General features: G+C 34.0%; 1 protein-coding gene across 12 annotated transcripts in view; it reads right to left on the bottom strand.

Moving 5' to 3' along the window:
• The window catches only part of KTN1 (kinectin 1), a 152,161-nt gene that overhangs the window by 21,136 nt on the left and 107,439 nt on the right, over positions 1 to 23,586 (bottom strand). For 3 of the 12 annotated variants that reach the window (XM_037832646.1, XM_037832644.1, XM_037832645.1), the window contains 15 exons: positions 22,373 to 22,463; positions 22,225 to 22,293; positions 21,632 to 21,669; positions 17,186 to 17,276; positions 15,403 to 15,471; positions 14,297 to 14,334; positions 12,910 to 13,000; positions 10,757 to 10,843; positions 7,413 to 7,502; positions 3,654 to 3,734; positions 2,635 to 2,724; positions 2,412 to 2,504; positions 1,597 to 1,668; positions 1,269 to 1,352; positions 1,022 to 1,105 (listed from right to left, as the gene is read on the bottom strand). In XM_037832646.1, coding sequence (XP_037688574.1) covers positions 1,022 to 1,105; positions 1,269 to 1,352; positions 1,597 to 1,668; positions 2,412 to 2,504; positions 2,635 to 2,724; positions 3,654 to 3,734; positions 7,413 to 7,502; positions 10,757 to 10,843; positions 12,910 to 13,000; positions 14,297 to 14,334; positions 15,403 to 15,471; positions 17,186 to 17,276; positions 21,632 to 21,669; positions 22,225 to 22,293; positions 22,373 to 22,463 — 1,168 coding nt within the window. Of the gene's footprint in view, positions 1 to 1,021; positions 1,190 to 1,268; positions 1,353 to 1,596; positions 1,669 to 2,411; positions 2,505 to 2,634; positions 2,725 to 3,653; positions 3,735 to 7,412; positions 7,503 to 10,756; positions 10,844 to 12,909; positions 13,001 to 14,296; positions 14,335 to 15,402; positions 15,472 to 17,185; positions 17,277 to 21,631; positions 21,670 to 22,224; positions 22,294 to 22,372; positions 22,464 to 23,586 lie in introns of those variants that run through there. The other 9 variants (XM_037832650.1, XM_037832648.1, XM_037832656.1 and 6 more) reach the window with 7 other exon arrangements.

The following is a 23,586-nucleotide window of genomic DNA, read 5'->3' on the forward strand; positions in this document are numbered from 1 at the left end:
AAACATTAAAGGGCTTATAGCCATGATATATCACAACCCTGGTTTATGGAATATATTACAAACATATGTATAAAAACAGTCATCTTGCAGTGAGAATATAGATTCCCATAAGTCCATTAACAAAGACCAAACACAAATGAATGAGTTAAGAAGTTTTCTTTGGTATAAGTACCAGGGGAAAATTCCAAACTGGGCAGGCTTAAATTGGGATAAGGAGAAAATTTACTCTAAACTTCTTTGAGTTTATTCAGCTAGTTCTCAAAAGATCTAATACTATGCTCTAATGATTTTAAGTCACAGGAGGGCATAATGACTGCTGTTTGAAAAAGAGAACAAGGTAGCCATCTTTGTCTGATAACTAAGTCTGTCACAATCAGTGTAAGTTTTTAGAAAAGTTAAGCATTGGAATACAGGGTATTCTATGTTTTTATAAGATATTTAGCTAATTTGATTATCTCTAAGTCTACAGTAATTTTAGGATTACTATGCTTTAATTGTATATTGGTAATAAAGAATTTCACAAGCTTTTTGTTATCTATAATCTGTAGAAAAACCAGTTAAAATTTAAGTGGACTGGTTTACAGTCCTTGAATGAAGAAGTATAGTTTCTTCAACCTTCAAAAACTTCTCCCAGGTTAGAAAATAAGAGACCCAATTAACTATGACAGTCTGGAAGACAATCTTCACAACTCAGCTAATCTTTATCTGTTTGCTTCATTTCTTTACTCCCTGAAATTAATGCTGTTTGAAAAAATAGACTTTATAAAAAAAGGAAAAATTTTTTAAAAGAGTTGGAAGCCAAACATGCCATTGTTAGAAGCTAAGAAATGAAGGATCATCTGAGGAGTCAAGAAAAGAAAGATCATCTTAGGATGCATCAGAATACGAGGATTATCTTAAATTTACAAAAATGCCAAGCTGAAGTTGTTAGCAAGGAGAAAAAGTTTGGGTGGTTTCTCCACATGTCAACACAAGTGTTTTCAGAGCCTACTTGATACCCAGTGGAGAACAAGCTTCTTACCAAATTTAGCTCTTCATTCTGTCTTACTGCTTCAGAATATGAATCATCAAGTTTTTTCTGCAATTCAGTCAACAGATCTTTCAGCTGCAATGAAGTTTAGAGTTTAAGACTGATCTCCTCACGATATCCCATGTTTTGTATGCTACCCGGAAGCTCTGTCACAAACAACTTATATTGAAATATTGTATCATTCTGTCATAAATTTAATATGAATTGAGAAGGTTGAAAAAAATTCTGTTATAAGTACCTCTCTGACTTCTGTAACATAAGTAGATCGTTCAATTTCTGCCTTCTCTAGTTCCATTTCCAAATGCTCTCGTTCTCTTCTCAGCTAGCAATGCAATAAAGAAAGAATTAACATACATATTTCAGATTTTCTTTCATGATGTTCCCCACAATGGACAATTTTCGCACTTACGACTATAAAACTATCTCATCTCAAATGCTACCCAAAAATACATTCTTATTAGCATAACAACTACATCATTAGATAAAAGAAATCTTAAAACATAGATCTTAAGACAACCCTTAATGCTAAAAAGGGAAATTACAAGTAAAATGAACAAATAACATACATTTTCAATATGTTTATTTTCATCTCTTAATCTCTCTAGCTCTTGTTCCGAAGATGTGAATGACAACTGCATCTGAAATGTGGAAAAATTATACAACCATATAATTCACCAAGGACATAGAAGATGTTACCCTGTAGAATTCTGAATCAGTTAGATACTTTAGGTATTTTTGAAATGGACTCCACTTAATGTCATACTGAATTTTAAAAGACCTTCAAAATGAGATAGTCACAAATAACCTGAATTAAATTGTGGTCAAAACGTACTCTATTTGCATATTATATTAAGTTCAACAAAAAGTGCCTAATTTTTTATTATTTAAGTGATAATCAGCAATATTTAATCCCCAAATACATTAACATAAGTGCCATTGGTCACATCAATTTTGCACAAGGTTGAACAAGAAAAGTAAGTGAGCAATGGATGGCACTCTTTACCACACCAAAGTAAAAGGGAGAAAAATTTAGATGCACAAATATAAATTGTTTTAAAACTTATTTCGAAACCAGAATTCTTTATCTTAGGCTATCACATAGCATTTAAATACCTTTCCAAGTACTTTACATACTATATATCATTATCCTTCAATCATATTCTTAAGCAGTGATTCTATATCATTATTCTTTAAACATACTCTTAAGTAGTGGTTCTCAAACTTGAGTAGATATCAGCATCATCTGGAGGGCTTGTTGAAAACAGATCACTAGGCCCCACCACATAGTTTCAGATTCTCATAAGATGCCAGATGACACTGATGCTGCTGGTCCATGGCCCACAGTTTGAAAACCAGTTATCTAAGTGCTTTTTCTAAATACCTGTTTAATAGTCTTCTGTGATTCATCAACTTTAACTTTCCACTTATTTTCTTCTTGCTCTACGCTTCTCTGTAGCTTCTGTAAAATACCTTCCTACAAAAAAAAAATAAATTGTTTTGAAAAATTCATATCCGGATGCCAAGATAAAATATTTTAGGCCATTAAAGAGTAAGTTAATGATTTAAAAGAAAAACCAAAATATAGATTAAAAATCATTTCCTACTGTTTCTGCAAGGACGGACTTATATTTTTCACACTCTAGCTGTAACAATGTGTGCATTTCTTCAGCTTCTTTCAACTTATGCTCTAAAACCTACAAAGAATGAAATAAAGAAAAATTCTCTATTTTATCAAAGTTTTGTACTACAAAAGTTTGTTTCAGTACATAACAATATGTTTTGATAAATGGTGCCAGTTTACACTGAAACATTACAGTTACCCTTTCTAAGTAGCAGCGAAGTTCAAAGCCTTTCTTTGCATTTGGATTTTGCTAATAAAATTCTTCAAGTGTGCTTACTATAAACTATAATAAATAGGCTTGCCACTCGTTAGCTGGATGGTAAAAATCAAAGCAGATCCAAATATGAAAATCATAATGCATATGCTAAATGCATGGGAATTGGAATCTTATCTCATTTAACACGCAAAAAAAGAGAAGGAAGGAGGGAAGGAGGGAAGGAGGGAAGGAGGGAAGGAAGGAAGGAAGGAAGGAAGGAAGGAAGGAAAGGAAGGAAGGAAGGAAAGGAAGGAAGAAAGGAAGGAAGGAAAGAAGGAAGGAAGGAAGGAAGGAAAGGGGAGGGAAGAAAGGGGAGGGGGAGGAGGTGGGGGATGGGAAGGGGAGGGAGAGAGGAAGGAAGGAAGAAAGGAAGAAATCCCAGAAATCAAGGATAAAAACCCATCCAGTTTCTGTTTCTGAACAATCCTAATGATATATTTGGGGGGTTTCAGCAAACCAATCAGTTTTTATCTACAGCACCTGTTCTTAACGTTTTAAACTCAGGCTAAAAAGAGAAAAAGGGAATATGTTAAAAAAAAAGGCAAACATCAGCTTTGGACACAAATCAAACTCAAGGAAGACATAGTATTTCCACTAAAATTTACACAAAATGAAATTACCTTCTTACAATATTGTTCTATTGATAATACATCCTTTACTTTTCCCAAGTTCATAAAGACAAATCCTGATTCACTTTGTTTTTCCAGGTTTGGTTAAAATACAGATCTGTCACTTTTTGAACTAACCTTAACCTCCACTGAATCTGAAGTTTCAGCCATACATTCTTTTGCCTTCTTTTCAAATCCACACAACCATTCACTATAACTCTGTTGGGGGGTGGGGGGGGGGGGGGGGAGAAGAAGTCAAAATAATCATTTTCCAAAATAAAGTAGGTGAAAATATTTAAAACCTACATACACAAACACCATCCCTCTGGAAATTTCAATGAGGAATATAACTGTTGCATAACTTAAACATAACCCAATCTTGAAAATTAACTCTAAAAATATACATATGTAAGAATACAGCCCAATCAAGATGGGGGAGTGAGAAGCTTCAGGATTCTGTCTCCCCACAGAAGTTTTGGACAACCAGCAAGAACTGGAGAACCATCTTTCTCAAAGCACCAGAAAACATTTAAAGGCTAGCAGAAACAGAGCAAGTGCCAAATCAAGAAAAAGGCTATTGAAAAGAGGTTGATTCTCATGATGCCCTGGATGGCCCCTCCTCCACCCCCTCACTGGTTCAGCACAGAGCCAGCCCACAGTCCCAGTGTGGGTCTCTGGTCCCAGTTACAGAAGGGGCAGAGTAACCCTGATGTACCTAACAGAAGCATGTTTGGCAAAATCTGACTGGTGGCAGCCTGAGGGACTGAACCAGGATACTTGCCGCAGGCTTAAGGACACAGAACTTGCTCTGCATGTAGAAAGCAGCTCAGGCAACCTTCCTACAGAACACTGTGGGAGAGCAGTTAAGCTGTGGCTACCTGGGGCAAAAGACTGGTGGTGACAGGACATATAGTACAGTACCCAGGACCAGGAGGAAACTGTTTCCTAAGATGCCTCAGAGTCTAAATTCCAATGATAACACACTAAAATATCAAAACATTCAGTTTCAACAAAAGATTACAAAACACAAAGAAACAGGGAGCAATGGCCCAGGTAAAGGAAAAAATCAAAATATTAAAAAAAATTAAAATATTAGAAACCACAGATGAGGAGGACCAGACCTGGGATATACCAGGCAGACTTTTAAAAGAATGGTCCTAATTATACTCAGAGTATAAGAGTTAAAGGAAAACATGAACAAAGAACTAAAGGAAACATAAAAATATAAACAGAGAGTAAAAATTATAAAAAGAAACCAAACAGATCTGAAGACCACAGAAACAGAAATTAAAAATTCCCTGGGAGGGTTCAACAGCAGACTGGAGCTGGCAGAAGAAAGAATCAGTGAACTTAAAAGGTAAGACAATTGAAACTATCCAGTCTGAGGAGCAGACAGAGGAACATTTAAAAAAAAAAAGTGAACAGAACAGGAGGAACTTGTGGGACACTATTAAGTATAACACCACATGCATTGTAAGTGAGAGTCCCTAAAGGAGGAGAAAGGGGCAGAGAAAATACTCAAAAAAATGATGGCTGTAAATGTCCCAAGTCTAACAAAAGACTTGAATCTGCATATCCAAGGCACTCAAAGAACTCCAAACAGGATAAACCCAAATAGACCCACATCAAAACATATTATAGTCAAACCGTCAAATGCAAAAGATAAAGAGAGAATACTGAAAGCCACAAGAGAGAACCAATGTCACATACAAGGGAGCGTCAATAAGATTAAGTTCCAATTTCTCACTGGAAATCATGGAGGCAAGAAGGCAGAGGGAAAACGTATTTAAATTGCTGAAAGCAAAAACTGGTAAACAAGAATTCTATAACCAGTAAAACTGTCTTTCAAAAATGAAGGAGAGATGAAGACATTCTCAAATAAATAAAAGCTATAGGAGTTTGTCATCACTAGTCCAGCCCTACAAGAGAATGAGAGTTCTACCAGTTGAAAGGATAACACATAACAGATTAAAGCTACATGAGGAAAAGTCTCTGGTAAGGGTAATAACATGGGTAAATATGAATGCTAGTTTCTATTTTTGGTTTCTAGCTCCACTTTTCACTTCCACAGGATCTTTGAAGAATAGAAATAACAAATCAACTCTCACTAAAGACTGCCAAATGACCAAATTTTATTTCCATTAAGAAATAAAATATGAAACAGAAACAAGCAAACAAAAAGATTATGCCCACAATGGGAAAAAACAGGAAATATAGTAGGAACCCTTTCTTTTAGTTCAATGTAAGAAAAGAACAAGAACTGGCAGTTTATCCACACATGTGCCAGTGCCAGGTATTTCATTAGTTTAATCAAAGTGATAGATATCTACTAATTTCATCAAACCTGAATGTATCCTGAACAGTTACAAAAGAATCTTCTTAAGTTAAAACATAGAGTACATGTATATATAGCAAGAAAACAAGCAGCTCAACTCAGACTACACATAGAATAGGCCAGTAAACTTACTTTCAAAAGTCATAGCACCCACCAAGAGGAACTAGAGCTCCTTGGAGAACAGCTGATTCCAAGTTTGGGGCAGGAAATGTATAAGATAAATAAGAAACATCTTGCCATAACACAACGTAAGGAAGCTAACAAAGTTTATCAGAGTTGCAAGAAAAGGATTCAGTTGCCAGCCTAAAGAAGCTCCAACTGGCCAAAGAGAAACAAGCAGACATTATGTTTCACCCATGGAAGTGTACAACTGCTTTTGAAAGAGCCTTGCTCCCTTTCTACTCCTTCCTACTCTCCCCAGCCTCCCTCAAATATCGAGCCTGAATATGATGAAGCCAATTTAAAGGATACTCAAAAGACAGAAGAACATGCCCACACCACAGGTATTCAGTCAGCTATATCCAGACTGTAGGAAACTATCCATTAAAAAAAAAAAAAAAAAGGGTTGGGGGAAATGGGGGACTGACACAAGAAACAGAAGAGAAGCATGTGCAATAAGAAAGATTTAAGACACATCATAAACCAATTACAACATATTGACCTTATTTGGTCCTGATGAAAGCAAACTGTAATAAAGTTATTATTTAATTAATAAAAAAAGACAATTTATATGACAAGTGGATAAATGAGAACACTGACTATATATTTTAAGTTACTAAGGATCTCTTTTTTTAACGTAATAATATTTTGGTTATTTTTTCCTAAAGAAATCCTTATCTTTTAGAAATACAAACAAATATTTACAGATGGCACCGATTGATTGTATACTGAAGCTGTGTCCTGCCATGTGCTAAGAATTGTTGCAGTGGGATACTGGGTCCACTGGACTCATTATACTACTCTCTCCACTGTTGAATATGTATACAATTTTCCTTAAAATAAAAAAAGGCTATCACCATTTAACGAAACTCAAGTGCACACTCATAAGCTTTCCCTGCCGTTAAGTATTTACTGCATTCATTCTCTCAACCCAAGTAACTTTCTCTCTCACCTAAAACACACAACCTCTAGTAAAGCAAGCTGCTGTATAGTATCTTCAAGACTGCTGCTTGAAAAAGTTAACAGATGACAAAATCTCTTTAATTAAAGAATAAGGTATCTGATAATTAAGAATAGTAATTACTAAGAATTTAGAATCATTTAGATTAAGTTCTATTTTGAATAGTCACTAAGAACATTATTCATTTGATTAAGAAACATTTCTTTCCCAAATATGATGCTTATAAAACTCTAAATAATTTCTCAAATGTAAATTTTTTAGAATATAATAAAAGTATCAGTAGAATGAATAAAAATGAATTTTGAACCAATTAACTACTCAAAAGCACATTAGGTTAATAATGAGAAAGAGTAACTAAGTGTAAATGCAGCTTATGTACAACTCCCCTGAATATTGACTGAGATGCCATGTTAAAATAAAGAAAGAAAGAAATTAGTCTTACCAAATTAGCAGGGACAGACACCTTTGGAAACAATTTTTTCAGAACTTCTTTAGCCTCCAACTCAAAAGCTTCCAAATGCTGTTGTCTTTCCTAAAGTATAAGATGAACCAAATCAAACTTACAGTATTTTAGAATTTAAAAAGGAAAAAAAAAAGGGTACAGTCTGTTAAGCTCTAAGAGAGTAAAAAGTCATTTTAAAAAAAAATCATTTTAATACTGCAAATATTAAAATTTCCCATTTTAAGATGTCAAAATGCTTCCATAAGAAAAAATCTGCAAAATCTCTAAAGCATCTTGAATAACAAATCACATTTTATGTTAATCAAGTGAAGGCAATAGCTGATAATATGGACATTTTCCTTGGTATTAGAAATCAAGTGATTTGCCCCTCCAAGAATCAATTGTTAAAAAAAAAAAAAAGGCACTTCCCACAGTTAAAACTTTAAACTACATGTACTAAAAATATGCAGCTGAGTAACATAACTGAGGCTTATAGGCTGGCAAATGTATCTATCAAATGCATAGCTGATAGACTACAATGCTATGAAGATTAAAATGGCAACTTTCATTATTTCCAGCTTCAAAGTCAGGAAGTTATTTAAACTAAACAAATCAAAAAGGACCATCAAAATTTGATGGCACATACAATGGGTGGCACAGAGAAAAAACTGATGGCATACTACTTGACTAATGCTAAGGGTCAAGAAGACTAATTTTGACACTTGTGTGTGGACTATGACAGCTGTAAATTTAAAGACAGGTATTACAGATGTCTATGTATCTAGATTCGGTGATTTTAATCCAAGTATAATGGACATTAATTACAAATTCAAAACCATGGTTTGTCAAAATTAGGGTAATGACTTGATTTACACACCAAAAAACCATCTACTATTCACACTATCTTTACAAGGTTAAAAAAGAATACCTACATAAAAATAGATCTAAACCAAGCCAAGAAAATTGTCTCAAAACAATACTTGTGAAGTTCAAGAGGTGGTAAGATGCATGCAAGCTAGCAAGATCTCAAACCTAACTTTGCCCCACCTTCTAGACATGATCTTTAAAATCTACTACTGATTTAAAATGCAAACACTTAAATTTAAGCAAATCCAATCACATGTAAATAAAGTTTTACAAAATGAAAAACTAGAAATTAATTTTATTCTACATACACAACACAAACTGTCACTTTAAGGATTAGTGCCAACTATTTTTAAACAGGAATTTTAATGGAGTATTTTAAATAGCTAAATAAAATCCACCATTTATCAGGAATACACCTACTACATAAAATAAGGTATGCTCATTCAAGGAAAATAATAAACTACTATTTCAGAGACAGCTAAAAAGTCATTTTTGTCATTTGACCATAAATGTGGTACAGCAATCTTTAAAGAAAAGAAGGCACACTGTGGAACAGGAACTTTTTGAAAAACTAGCCTAGGGAAAAAGCATCTAACTCAATCAAGAGCCACAAAGATGTATTATTTTATTCTATCCTAATAATTTTAACTAAAAAGTTTTCATTTGCATAATAGTTTGGTTGAGGATAGCAATTTCCATTCTACTTTAATTCAATGAAGAGACCTAATATTGACAACAGCTTTATTACAATTGATTCCTCTACTATCTTTATCTAAGTATAACAGATATGAAGTATCTTTCATGTGAATGTGTCATTTATAGCAGCTCCTCAAGAATATTTAACACTTTAAAAATATTCCGGAAAAGCATAGTGTCATTCTGTTACGTTCTAGATAAGATGACTCTGACTTACTTCCATCCTCTAAAACCCTAAAGGTCTTTTACACAGGAGTGGGGTCAATCAACCTTGCTCTTTTTTCACATATGGTATCAAAGGACTGGCTAAATTCCACCGGAATACAGAAGACTGCAAATTGTATTCTCTGTAGATCATTAGCTATGCAAGAAGCAATCACATGCTGGTGATGAGTTTTGAAATGTGGATACATTCTAGCTTTCTTTAGGAAGCATAATATGCAAGGGTACCTATGGCAGGCAGCTAAAAGCTTCTTGCAGGAATGGTGTAAGAGATTAGCACCTACAAGATATGCTCTCACTGACAAAAGGAAAGCTACAAGCCCTTAACAGTGAAAAAGAAAGTTTTAGAAACAAGCAGAAACTATACCAGAACCTTCATTGCTGACACACAATGAGCGTGCAATTGCAACCACTCACAAACAAACAATAATGTCCTACCTAGCCTTAGATTCTTCTATTCACGTGGTCTGGAGTTCTCTGTCCTGCCAGCTATCTCAAATTTTGTTTTTTGGTGAAAATTAAGGACAGGTGAATAGATATTAAGTAAATACAAACCCACTACACTAAAGGAAATAAAACTACAAACATGTGCTTGATAGAAAGAATATTCTGCCAAAAATGTCCTTCAAATGTCACTAAGATTTGCATTTAAAATTCAATAGTTTATCTTTGCCCAAAAAATACTTTTAAAATACTGAACTGAATCACAGATTTTTTCATTAATCCCAGCCACAAAATTTGATACTCCTATTCCACATTTATTCTCTGTGGGAATTTTTAAAATACTTGACTAAATTGGCACATACCTTTCTTTCAATTTTTAGAAAGAACTTCTCAATTATAATTCATAGGAAATATTCATACTCCTGGAACAACTTGAACCTAGGGAGAATATTCTTCATGGTTTTGAAGACAGAGAGGGATCTATGTTTCAGGAGTACTTTATATACTGTGGTCAAGAAAATTATCCCTTGATACTAATATGCCACGCTAAATATTAATGCATGCATCAATACTGTCCAGCTGCTTCAAAAGCTAAAGTTTAATTCCACCTCCTCTAAGGAACCATCTCCAGTAACATATCCAGGATTTATCCCTTCTTTGTATTTCTTATGACTTTTATAATTTTCCACCTTGACTGAGTCCTCTTGATGTGCCCCAAAGAACATAGGATTGTTCACTGTACAACACAGATACATGCTAGGTATTCAATGTCTTTGCTAATTCAGTTAGGTTTTTTGGTTTAACAAAGTTCTTTCTCAACTAACCTAACAGGCACCCTGACAACAGCTTACACAGGTAGCACAGGTCTTTTGAGATTCTTCAGGTTTAAAGTGTGCTCGCCAAAGCGTAAACGATTACATAATCACAACATATCAGCATGCCCAAAATTAAAGCTTCAAAGAGTAGATGAGAAAAGCAGAGATTATAAGATGATAAATGTGAACAGTAAGATTTTATATTTAGATTGCAGTAAAATTAAATGCTTTAGTCTGATTTTAAGACAAGCTGCAGATTTTCTCTGTTCAAGGATTGTTTCTAGGAGTTAGTGTTACAACCTTGGAAGTCTTGTTCACTTTGTCCTGCAGCATTTTTTCAGTTGATGCCAATGCTTCCATTGCTTCCCAGTTTTTCTCCCGAAGGTCCTAATCATTTTTAGAAAGAATGATTTCAGTTTATCCATTATTGAAAGATTTTGCTTTTACTTCATCAGTTTTTTGCACTGCAATTAAATGCTAGTTACTGAAAAATTATTTCAATGGGAAAACATGTTTATTAGCAAAGAAAAAAAAAAGCAATGTTTAGAAGTTTGAATGAGAAAATAAAGATGCCCATTCTCCATGTTTTATTATACACACCAAATACGACACTTTAAGGTAATTACTGTGCACACAGGACAAGGAAAGCATTCAAAAGTATACAGAAAAAATAAGATTACAAATATGATTTTAGATGCAACAAACAATAGAGGATTAAGAACAGAGCAAGCACACATATATCACAAAAAGCTTTACATATGATTTTTAAACAGGGCCCAATATCACTTTATAGGATATTCCACTGCAGCACAGTATTTTTTTCCTCTAAACATGTTTTAATAAAATTAACACATTTCAAGTCCACCTAGGAATGACATAGTAACTCACTGAGCATCTACGCCTCTCTTGGCACAGTCAAATGTCTACAACATACAACAACCTGACATGAATTGTGTGAGCTAGCTGATCAAGGCACATGGGGAAGCTTAAAAGCTTAAAACATTCTCTTGGAGGAGAAACAGAAGTCACTGGAAACTGAGCTCTGAAAGACCTAGATTTTAACATTTTATTGGCAAATATATAAACACACATCAATCTGCTACATTTCAGTCTTTCTTCAGAGAAATGAAAATAGAGCACACACACACAAAACAAAAAATAAAAAATCATCATTTACTGAATGCTTACTTATGTGCCATGTAGTGTACATGGTGCTTCACATGTATTATCCTTAATCCTCACAACAATTCTATGAGCTATCTATTCACATTTTATAGATGGGAAAAACCACAGCCCAGGTAGGTTAAGAAATCTGGCCAAGTGTATACTGCAAATAAAGTAACAGAACTTTTGAACTGGCAATCCACCAGCCTCTAGCATCCTAACACTTAACACCTCCAGAGCTGCTGCTGTATTAGACTGACATTACCATGCACTCCTTATCTCAAAATCTCAATCATAAAGCGCAATTAAGAATGTTAGCAGTATACTGACAAGTTTGGCTAAGTTTTGTAAATAAGAAAGCCTGTTAGCAACGTTACACAAGCACACAAAAGGTAATTCACATACCTAATTTTGACAAACTTGGGTGCAGGAAAATGCCAACTTGTTAAATTAACAAATTAACAGAAATTGTGAAAAATTTAGTTCATTAGAAAACACACAATCCATTTATTATCGATACCCCCATTAGATTTCAACAGCATTTTAGCCTTGTTCAAGTCTTAGCAACTATACTTTTGTGTGCAAAAACTCCTTCTCCACCAATAATGTTTAGATTTTTCTTACGGGTGTTACTTTCTGGTCAGAGAGAATGTTGAAGAGATTCATTTAAATTCACTATTTTCCTATTCAGTAAAAGTATTAGGATTTGTATTTCTTAATGCACTATTCCTTCCTACCTTAGCATGAAGGTATTCAGAACCTAAGGTCTCTGACATTCTTATTAACAAAATTTAAAACCATCTCTCAGTTAAAAAAAGGTTCTAAAAGGCTTTGAAAAGACTGAATTATTGAACAGACTGGGTTTGACCACTGGCATTACTTCTAGTTTACAAAAAGGTTAGACCAATTAGCAGGAAATACCTTTGATTTTAAAATACTGAGCTGAAACAATTCTTTTTCAAAACAAAAGTTAAACAGAAAGTCTTTTACCTGAATTTTTAATAAAAATATCTAAAGTCGTAATAATTATAGCCTCCATATTTAAAATAAAAAGTATAAGAGTTGGTCTTTTCACTTCATTCGTTAAAAAAAAAAAATCTGCTCTTCAATAAAACAATTACCTAGCTACCACTCCCCTCAAAAAAGCTGTACAGAGAAAACAACAGTACTTTCCTAAAAAGATTAACAAATTTAAAGAAAAGGTAACCTCAAAAAACAGAAACAAAACTCCTATCCCATATTTTCAGTGTTGAATAAGAAAAGTTTCATTCTGATAAACATTTGCTTACATTATTTTTCTTCCTCTGGTGTTCAACAGCATCCTTCAAAGAATCTAACTCAATTCGGAGACCAGTTATTTCTCTCTCTCTTTCTGAAATTCTAAACCAAAACATGAATACATATAGCAAGAGTTTCAAGTAAATAGGGAATACAATTTAGATACCCACATATCAACATCTGTTGTTGCAAACTAAAAACGGCAACACTTGAAAACAGCAATAATTTAATAGGCAAATTCTTTATGCTTGGCTATTAACTATTACCATAGAAAGGCTATCACGTGCCCATAAACACATGAACTGCTATAGCTGTAGTTATTTCCATTTTTACTTCAGTCAGCTGGTATAGTTATTTTCAGAAAAGTGAAAATTGATGTGAAAGTACTCCCTTAAATACATGATTTTTATTCCAGAAGGCAATGAAATGATTATGACTTGAAGTGGCAGGCTAAAACAAAAGTATAGCCTCAAAGTGAGCTAGGTGTTCTTTTATTTTCATAGCAACTTCAGGATTCATGTTTTTATGGACTAGTCTAATGAGTTAGTTATTTCCAAAAATGCAGAAAACAATGGCAAAGATTCATAAGTCACCTGTTTTCAGATGGCCCTCGAAGCAAAGAACTATTTATACAGTTTTAAAGGGTTAGTGAAAAAAGGAGAAGAAAAATACAACAGAGATGTGGCCCACAAAACCTAAAATATCTGCTATGAGGCCCTTTACAGAAAAAGTTTGCAAACCTCTGTCTATAGTCAAACTCTAAACTCAATTTAACAGTAAATAATTCTAACCTAGTAAATCATCAATTTTGTAAACAAGATGAAAAGAACATTTAGATTACTTATAACACCTAATATGCTTAATTTGGTTAGTATAAAATATGTCAAAATATACTGGCTTGTCTGAAATGACCTTAAATGTAGCTTCTTAGAGAAAAACACAGGCTGACAATAAATGGAAAGGGTATTTCAGTAAAAAAAAAAGTCTCCTTATAAGAGAGCAATTTATAAAGATTACAGAAGCTAAAAATTTGTAGACTTTGATTCCTTAATTCTATCAGGAAGAGAGAAAACTCAGTAGAATAACTGAGGTAATTTAAGATAATTTAGTAAAGCCTTCAAAGTACACATTTAATTTGATTAGATATTTTCTGAGTGCCTGAAAAAAATCAAGTATCTCTCTCAAAAAAACATTGAAAGAAATACAAATACAATTAAAAGGTGCTTTAGCTCAGTCAAAGGCACAGGTAAGCTAAGCTCTACTGACCTGCAGTTCTGCATATACTAAAACATGACTGTAAAAGGTGACCATTTGCAATTACATCAAATTGCTTATCTAAGAATTGTATAACAGCACACAAAAACACTTCTCAAAATTTGACTCAAACTTGTTACTTACACTTTTAATAGTTCTTCATGTGGAGGAAAAGAAGATGCCTATCAAAAGAATCAAATGCAATTTCAAAACAAAGATTACTAGAAGACTTTAAAAAATTGTAACTGCTTTTGAGCTGTAAGTTAACAAAGAAGGTGAAAATAGCACACATTCCATATGCCACTCACCTTGACTTCAGTCAAGTGATTTTAATTAAAAGATATACAAACATATAAAATACAACGGGTGCTAAAGCCAATATTCATTGTTGCCACATACGGAAAACTTTTCATTTAACCAGTATTCACCAATTTCCTACTATATGCAAAGCAATAAGTTAATACCTTAAAGTTTCATACCGTACAACTCATAATTGACTACATAAAAAATTGTAAGCTTCCCGTAAGTCAAAAGACACCATAAACAAAACAAACAAAAAAAACCGAAATATTATCTCAAATATGACAAAAAGTTAAGGTCATACATGTAAAGGTACACAGCCCTTCATAGGTGGTATTTCTCATTCAATCCTTCATGAATACAATTCCCCAAACTAAACTACTATAAGCTTCTTGACAAGGACTCTGATTCTTTTGCCACTCAAAATATTTTCTAGTTTATCCATATATGTTAATAAAATAAATTACTTTAAAGGATATTTTGGTAACATATGCTAAAAAATACATTTTTATTTCACTTTTACCAAGCAGAATTGTAGTTTTTTAAAAAGTATTTTAAATAATGGTAAACTTTACTAATAATATTACATATTTCTTAATTTCTCTCCAATACTGATGTTGTGTTTGGAAATAGAGGAAGTGGGTATACACAGATGTTTAAATTGCCCTCTATAGGATTTTAACTGGCTGGCTAAAAAAAGCATTCTAGATGATCAGAAAACACAAACACACAGATAAAAAACTGATCTGGAATACAGATAGGAATATTATTTGTTTATACAATGTAAATTATTTTATCTTGGGTATGACATAGCAAATTGCTTTGCTCTTTAGAAAATTTAATACTTATAAATAAAACAAAGAAGGCAAAAATGTCAAGAATAGTTATAGAGAGTCACTGGTTATATAATTTTTTACCACATAAGTAAAGAGACATCAAATAGTGCCCACCTGTTGGTTGTTCAGTTGCTTAAGATGCTCAATTTGGGATTTAAACAATCTGTTTTCATCTTGTACCTCCTATTTAAACAAAAATTAAACATGAATACCTGAATAAGAGATTTTTATTTTCCATATAAACTTTTGAAATCTATCAGACAAGAAGGGAAAATTCCAAAACTATAATAATTTTAAGAGCATAAGCTCTATAACATATTTCTAAAATTATGAAATTGGAGTAATTAAGTTATTTACTACTAGCCTGGGAATGGGCATGTCTTTAAGGGAAAAATAGAGGACCAAGAAATAGACCCAAACACTTTTAAGAACTTGGTACAAGGTGACATTTCACATCAGCAGGGCAAAGTTTCTCAATCTCAACACTAATGACATTTTAGGCTAAATATTTCTTTGTTGGAAGCTGAACCACTGCAGTAGGGTAATGATGAATTATTTAATAACATGGTTAGCCATTAAAAAAAAAAGTTTAGAATGCTATACTCACAACTTACTCTGACATAAATTACATTTAATAAAAACTCTAAAGAAAAAAAATTTTAATTTAAATTTTAATTTTAAAATATTAAAAATATTTTATTATTCTATGGTGGGAGACCTTTCTTCCCAAGTCTTAAATTACTCATATTTGAGTACATAAAAGTTTTACATTTCCAAAAGAGGAAAACAAATCTCCTCACATAATAACAAAGGGCTAATTTCCCTTATTATGTATTACTTAAATTAGTAAGAAAAAGTCAACCCTAAGGAAAACTGTGGGAAAGGATAAAAGGGAAATTCATATGCAAATGCCTTAAATAAATGAAGAGTGATTAACTTCTCTCACAAGTGAATGCAAATGAAACCAATCCTACTATCTTTCAAGTATAATATCAAATGTTTTCATCTTTGTCAGTTTTGGAGAGGATGAAGTGAAAATAGCTTTCTGTTGGTGGGAAAGTAAATAGGTAAAAAACACTTCTGAAGGGCAATTAAACATCATCTAACAAAATTAAAACTAAGCCTACTTGGGAGGGAGGTAAAATGTGGCAGAATCAATCCCTGGAACATGAAATGTTAGCAAGACTAGTCCCGTACATTGTAGGCACGTGCAAATCTGTTATCACTTCAAATCAATGGTTTTTATTTTTAAGTACTTTTGATTGTCAACTACATGAAAGAGATACTGATTTTCTATTAAAACTCTTTCTCTCCCCACCTCCCACCCCCACCGACCCCCAAAAGACACCCCTGCATAAGCCTTTGACACAGAAATTTCCCTTCTGGGAATTTATAAGGAAGATATACTCCCAGAACAATCTAAAATAAGGGTGCAAAAAATATTAACAATACTATCGTGTATAACAGGAAAAACTCTAAACAATCTGAGTATCCATCAACAGAGGACTGGATATAAATGATGACACAACCACACAATCGAATACCATGAAGCCATAGGAAGTTAGAGGCAGACATGTACTTAACATGGAAAGATCTCAAAAACACTGTTAATGGGGGGAGAGGCAAACTACAAAAGGGTGCACAAATATATTATGTTTATAAAACAAATAATAAATATATGTACATATAGACACATGCACTTTATGCACAGGCATTTCTCAAAAGATATAAACAACTGACAGTAGTTATCTCTGACAAATGATACCCAGTATCTGGGTGGGAAGATGACTCACTTTATATTCTATTTCCTTTTGTAGTCATTTATTTATTTCAAAAAAAAGATGCGAAGACAGTAATTCAAACAACTAACGTTAAGTAATCACATAATCATATTCACCTGTAACAGCCTTGTTTTGATAGTAAGAGCACTCTCGCTCTCTATTAGCATAGCTTCTATCTTCTTCATTTCATTTTCCTTTTCTTTCAATCTAAAAATTTTTTAAAGACCTTATATTTAGTTGTGTACATAAACAAAGACAACCTGATGCCAATATCATTCCTAAGAAACAAACTGCAAAAAAACAATACCCACAGATCTTTCCCCCCATAGTATACCAACTTACAAATTTGGTTTTACAAGACAGTATTTTCAGGATCAGTTGATTCAAAGTCAAACACACCCTAAAACATGACCAAAAAGCTTATTTCATACTTAACATTTCTTCAGCAAGGGTGGCTTTAGCTAGGAGAAAAATCTAAAATGAAAGCTAAGAACAAAACTGTATATCAACTCCCTATTAAAAAAAAACACTTAAAAATATATGAGTTTTTACTTCCAAAAAGCTTAGCTATAATTAGTTGACTGAAAATTACAATATCTCAACCCTTGTGCTGAAGAGGAGCTACCAACCACTTAATCTAGTTCTCCCTTACCCAACCTACATACACATCTTACCATATTTTGCCCAAGTGAAACTTAGTTGTCCTTGGCATCCTATGCAATACACCTACAGCACAACACTTAACACTATTAAAATTATCTGTTTAACTACCTATTTCCTCAGGGCAGGAATCCAGCTCATCCATTTCAGTATCCCCATGCAAAGTATAATGCCAGAGGGTACATAATAGGTTCACAAACATTTACTATGTTGAACACTATATTTATAACATCTTTTTTTTTTAATCATTTTATTGAGATATATTCACATACCACGCAGTCATACAAAACAAATTGTACTTTCGATTGTTTACAGTACCATTACATAGTTGTACATTCATCACCTAAATCAATCCCTGACACCTTCATTAGTATAACATCTTAATCTAGAAAAAGTTTCAAGATGCTTATAGGTCTCCATGAAAAAATGACAAGTACACACATGAAGAGTGAGGTTAGACTGAAAAAAATGCAAAAAAAATGTGAGGTAGAAATAATCCTAAAATTTCAAATGCTAATGACCTATAGATGTACAAAAAACAGGTCACAAATGCACCTATAAAATTTCTATTAGAAGGAAAAGAAGATGGTGGCATAGAGAGGAGTGGAAGTTAGTTAGACCCCCTGGCACAATTAATAAACAACCAAGAAAAATGAGTAAATAATCTGGAATAACTGCTGGGGGACAAATGTGACTGTTCACACATCATACACCAACCTGGATTGGAAGGAATGCCTGAGATCCCAGCATAAAACCTGTAAGGTAAAGACTGTGGACCCACGCCGAGAACCCCTCCCTCATGGCAGCTGAACTGCAAAACCTCGCTGTGATAAAAGAGCAGCACTCTCTGAACAAGCGAATATACATCACCCCAGCTCCAATTAGGGTTTTGATTAACAAACTGGACTGCACAATACAAGCTACAAATCCCCAACAAGCAGACAGAGGCTTTTAGTGATGACTGACCTTAAAGAGCTGGCGAATTTCTCTCTGCCGGGAAGAGCAGCCCAGAGGAACAGGTGCTATCTCTGGCCGGCAGGTGAAGCTGGGGGGACCATGGACTGGCCCTGAAAGGAGGATTTCTGTCCCTTTTTCTCTCTCTCAACCTGGGCGGCTCAGTGAAGAAAGCTACAGCCATTTTCAGTTTGCAGCTCTCAAACAATTGAGGGGGGTTGGTTAGGGATATGGGAGGATTCGAGTTTCCTTTTCTTTTTTTTTTTTTCTTTTTTTCATCTTTCACTTTATTTCTTGTCTGGAGTAATGAAAAGGTTCTAAAAATTGAACAAAAGTTAAGTGTAGTGATGGATGCACAGCTGTATGAGGGTACCAGGGGCAACTGATTGTACACTTTGGATCTTTGGATAATTGTATGGTATCTGAACAATCCCAATCAAAATTAAAAAAAAAAAAAAGGGGGGGGGTTGATGAAGAAACCTTGAGGACACTATATTGAGTGAAGTAAGTCAGACACATAAGGACAAATATTGCAGGGTCACACTGATATGAACTAATTATAATATGTAAACTCATAGACATGAAATGTAAGTTACCAGGATATAGAACGAGGCTAAAAAATGGGGAACAGTTGCTTATCATGAGCAAAATGTTCAACTAGGCTGACCTTAAGTGTTTGAAAATGGACAAAAGTGACGGCAGCACTTTGTGAGAATAACTAACAGTGCTGAATGGTGTGTGAAGGTGGTGGAAAGGGGAAGCTCAGTCACATATATCACCAGAAGGAAAGTTAGTGGTTAAAAGATGGAAATGTATAAAACAGTGAATCCTGTGGTGGGCAATGTATGTGATTAACTGTACAAATACTAGAAATCTCCTTCATGAACTAGAACAATGTATGACACTGTAAGTAGAAGTTAATAATAGAGGGGCATATAGGGAGAAAAGTATACCTGTTGCAAACTATATACTACAGTTAGTAGTATTTTAACATTTTTTCATCAACAGTTACAAATGTACTATACCAATACTATGAATTAATAATGGAGGGGAGGGGTGGTTAGGGTACCTGAGGCAACTGCACACTTTGGATCTTTGGATAATTGTATGGAATGTGAACAATCTCAATTAAAAAAAAAAAAAAAAGGAAAAGAAACCATAAGCTAGAACCACCCAGCTAAGCTGCTCCCAAATTGCTGACCCACAGAAACTATAAGATGGTACTTACTTAAAAAAACAACAACTTTGTTTTTTAAGTCCATGATGAGAGAGAGAAACAATAATCTTGAGTAGGCTAGGATAGAAAATATCAGAGCGCATCCACAGGTAGTAAGGACAAATATAATGTTGGGAAACTTCTTCTTTCTGTTGTTTACATACATGTGTAACATATGTGCACTATCACTACCTGTAAAATATATTTCTTAATGTAGTTCCTGGTCAAAAAAACTTGAAAGCCATGGTCTAGAAAGACTGTAAACCTCTCAGAAGAGACTTGCATTTGACAGGATATGCAACATGGTATGTGAGCAGAGGGCAGGGCCACAGTTAGTGGACCTGCGGGCAGCTTCACAGGCTCCTACACAATCATGTTCTATGTGAAGAAAGCAGACGAGCATTCTCAGGACCACAAGGAGATTGGGGTGTAGAAGTACTGAGAAAATCAATGACCCTAATAAGTCTGGGGCTGGGACAAAGAGACCCCAGTACTGAGATCTCGTGACCGGATGCAACAACAAAGTCCCCAGCTGTCCGTAGCAGGAGCCAGCATGATGCCCAAAGTACCAAGTAGGAACAGCTGTATCTCAGCAGTTCAGGAGGTCCAGTGGCCAGGAGGTCAAGCCACACCAAGGCAGAAACAGTGGGGACAAAAGTGAGGCCAAGAGACACCTCAGTGGGAGGCCAAAACACAAAGAGGTTATGTAAGTTCCTCTCAGTACCCAGATACCATCTGGAAGAGGAAAGAGAAGGGGAAACCCTGCAAAGAATTCCAAAAGACTGAGCAGTTAACCAAAGAAGCTATTTAAAACTGGAAGACACCAAGAAGCCACGCTTATTTGCCAAGATCAATTATTTTCCTCCATCATTAGGAATGAGAACCAAATGGCAAAAGGAGGAGGGAAAAAAGATAATTTGAGTTTTTCATAATGTTAAGTATATTTAATTTGAAAGATTATCCTTTACTATAAGTAATATAATTCTGAAAAATATTTCTATTAGCAATGGGGGAAAAAAACACCTTGAGAGACTTCTCTCTTAAGATACTGGCATAATAAATATCCTCAATATCTTCCTTTTAAAGACACAGTTTTAAAGGGCCACTTCTTAAAACAAACATCAGTAAAGACTAATAGGATCACTTTAAAGCAAAAGTCCTTAAAAATAATTCTATAGGGGGTCATTAAGATGAGGTTTGGACCCTGTTCAACACTGCATACTGATCTAGCTCAAGAGACCAGAACAGGATAAAAACACTTCCCAAGACGAACATCTACAAAGACCGATCCCCCCCTGCTGATCAAATTCATTATTTTTTTACTACTCAGTAATAAAATAACTGCCATATGAAATATAATTTTCCCAATAAGCAAGTCATAATTATAGAATGATTCACTATTCATTATCAAGAAAATGGCTAAGATTATTTTCTGGTTAATTGAAATATGTTCATTTTATTCTTTCAACTATTAAAATTATTTTAATTTGACATAAATTTAACTTTTATAAAGATTGAAAACTTTGATTTAAAAAAATTAAACTTAAATAAAACTAGTCTGTAAATAAGAATATTTGAAAAAATGGGTAAGATGGGTTTGGAAAGGATAGTCTCTGAGTCTCCAGGCATCAGAAAGTTATTGGTTTGAAAGAAAACCTGTCATAATATTCAAACACATTTTGGAAACTAATGAGAACTTCCTGTTGAAAATGCTGACTAAAAATCTACTTACACAGTTTCAAGTTCATCAAATTGTGATGGAGAACACGCCTATGAAAGAGATACACATATTTAATTCTACATCAAAAGGATAAGATCTTACAATATACATAGAATATCATCCACTAATAAAATAAAATAATTATCTGGAGTAAAAACAAATACTAAATACATAATTCTAAATCAAAAGGATAAGATCTTACAATATACATAGAATATCATCCACTAATAAAATAAAATAATTATCTGGAGTAAAAACAAATAAAAGAAAAAAATGAGTTTTCCTTATTAATCTATGACATTTATTTCTTAAAGAATTAGAGGTAAACATATCAATTAAACACAGACAGTTAAAGATAACCTTAAGAGTTCATTTGAAAAAGCAAGGATAAGGAAATGTTTCCAAGCTAAGATGGACAAATCAGGTAGCAACTTTGACTTCACAGGATTAAAACTTAATTTGCTTAAACATATAAAAAAATCTGCAGTACAACATAATTTTTATGGCAAACTCAGAGAACATATTCACTTTTTAACTTTCTAATACAATAAACTAAAAATTTCTCATTCCTTCTGTAACTTGCTTATAATTTATTTATACAATACCTCTTTCAAGTTATGTTGTGCCATCTCCTGAACATCAATTTTTAAAGATTTATTTTCTTCTTGAAGATCCTTAAAGAGAATAGGTGTGGATTTAACTGATATTCAAGTATCAAAAAGGTGTTCTCTACTTTTGTCTTTAACTTCTCACCTGTAACCATTTCTCTCTATTAGCTAAGTCCTTCTCCTTCTCTTCCAGAACAGCTTTCATGGTATTGACTTGTTCCTCCTTTCCTTTTAATCTGACAATAAGAATTGTAAATGAAAATATTCCATTAACATAAAACACTGAAGACTGGAAAAGTATATTTTAAGAAGTACTCAGCCAAACTGATTAAAATTCGCTATTATTTAGTGGTATTATCCTTCACTAAATGTCTTGAGTATTAAAAGCACACAAGATTTCTGAGACATAATCAAATTAAGAAATACTATATGACTAAATAAAACAGTTGTATATATCAGTAAAAATGCAACTACTGAAAAAATTAGGGTAGCCCTACTCAAATCCACTATGATCTTGTTTACATTAATACTACCAAATTTAAACAGCTTGTTACCACTGGTTTGGCTATGAAATATATAGACAATCTCACAGCAGCTATTAAAATGGAGGGCTTCCAGTTGACCAAGATGGTAAAGTAAGACGCTGCAGGGTACCACTTCCCCACAGAATCTTTGAACAACTAGCAAAAGCTGGCAGAGCTGTATTCACGAAGACTCCATGGCAGTGGGGGGATGGGGGGGTTAGTTAAAGGGTTACAATAACTGAGCCAGTGCCAAATCAAGAAAATGCAGCTATAAAAACACTAGGAGAAACTCTCGGCATCCATAAGGCCCCTACTCCAAACTCTTCCAAAGTGCTTCCACTGTGGATCCTTGGCCCTGTTTCACAGGAAACAGAGTAAACCCTACATACACACTGCAGTACCTGTATGTCAGTGCCAATCTATCAGGTAGCAACATGAACGACTGAACCAAGTAACTCATCTCTGCTTCACCCACCTAGAACTTGCCCTGAAAACAAAAGCAGCTATTTCATAAGGACTAGGGGGGGATTCTGAAGTTCCAATAAACGGGGGATTTCCTAAGACCACAAGTTAGCACAAGCCCAGGACAAAACACAGTCTCAGAAAGACAGACAGAAACCTAAACTTTACTTTCGCCTTAGCCTACCTTCCTCATAGAAGGGTTAAACTCCAAAAACGAGCACCAGCCAATGCAAAGCCAATTTGCAAAGACTGTGAAATGTATTATAAGCATTAGTTTGTTTTGTACTTATCACTAGCTATGTACACACCTAAGGAAGAGAAAGCTGAAGGACAAAATCCCAGAGTTTGGGTTGAAATACTTAGTGTTGAGAGA

Source organism: Choloepus didactylus, chromosome 4 (genome assembly GCF_015220235.1).
Source record: "Choloepus didactylus isolate mChoDid1 chromosome 4, mChoDid1.pri, whole genome shotgun sequence".
In the NCBI taxonomy this organism is placed as follows: domain Eukaryota; kingdom Metazoa; phylum Chordata; class Mammalia; order Pilosa; family Megalonychidae; genus Choloepus; species Choloepus didactylus.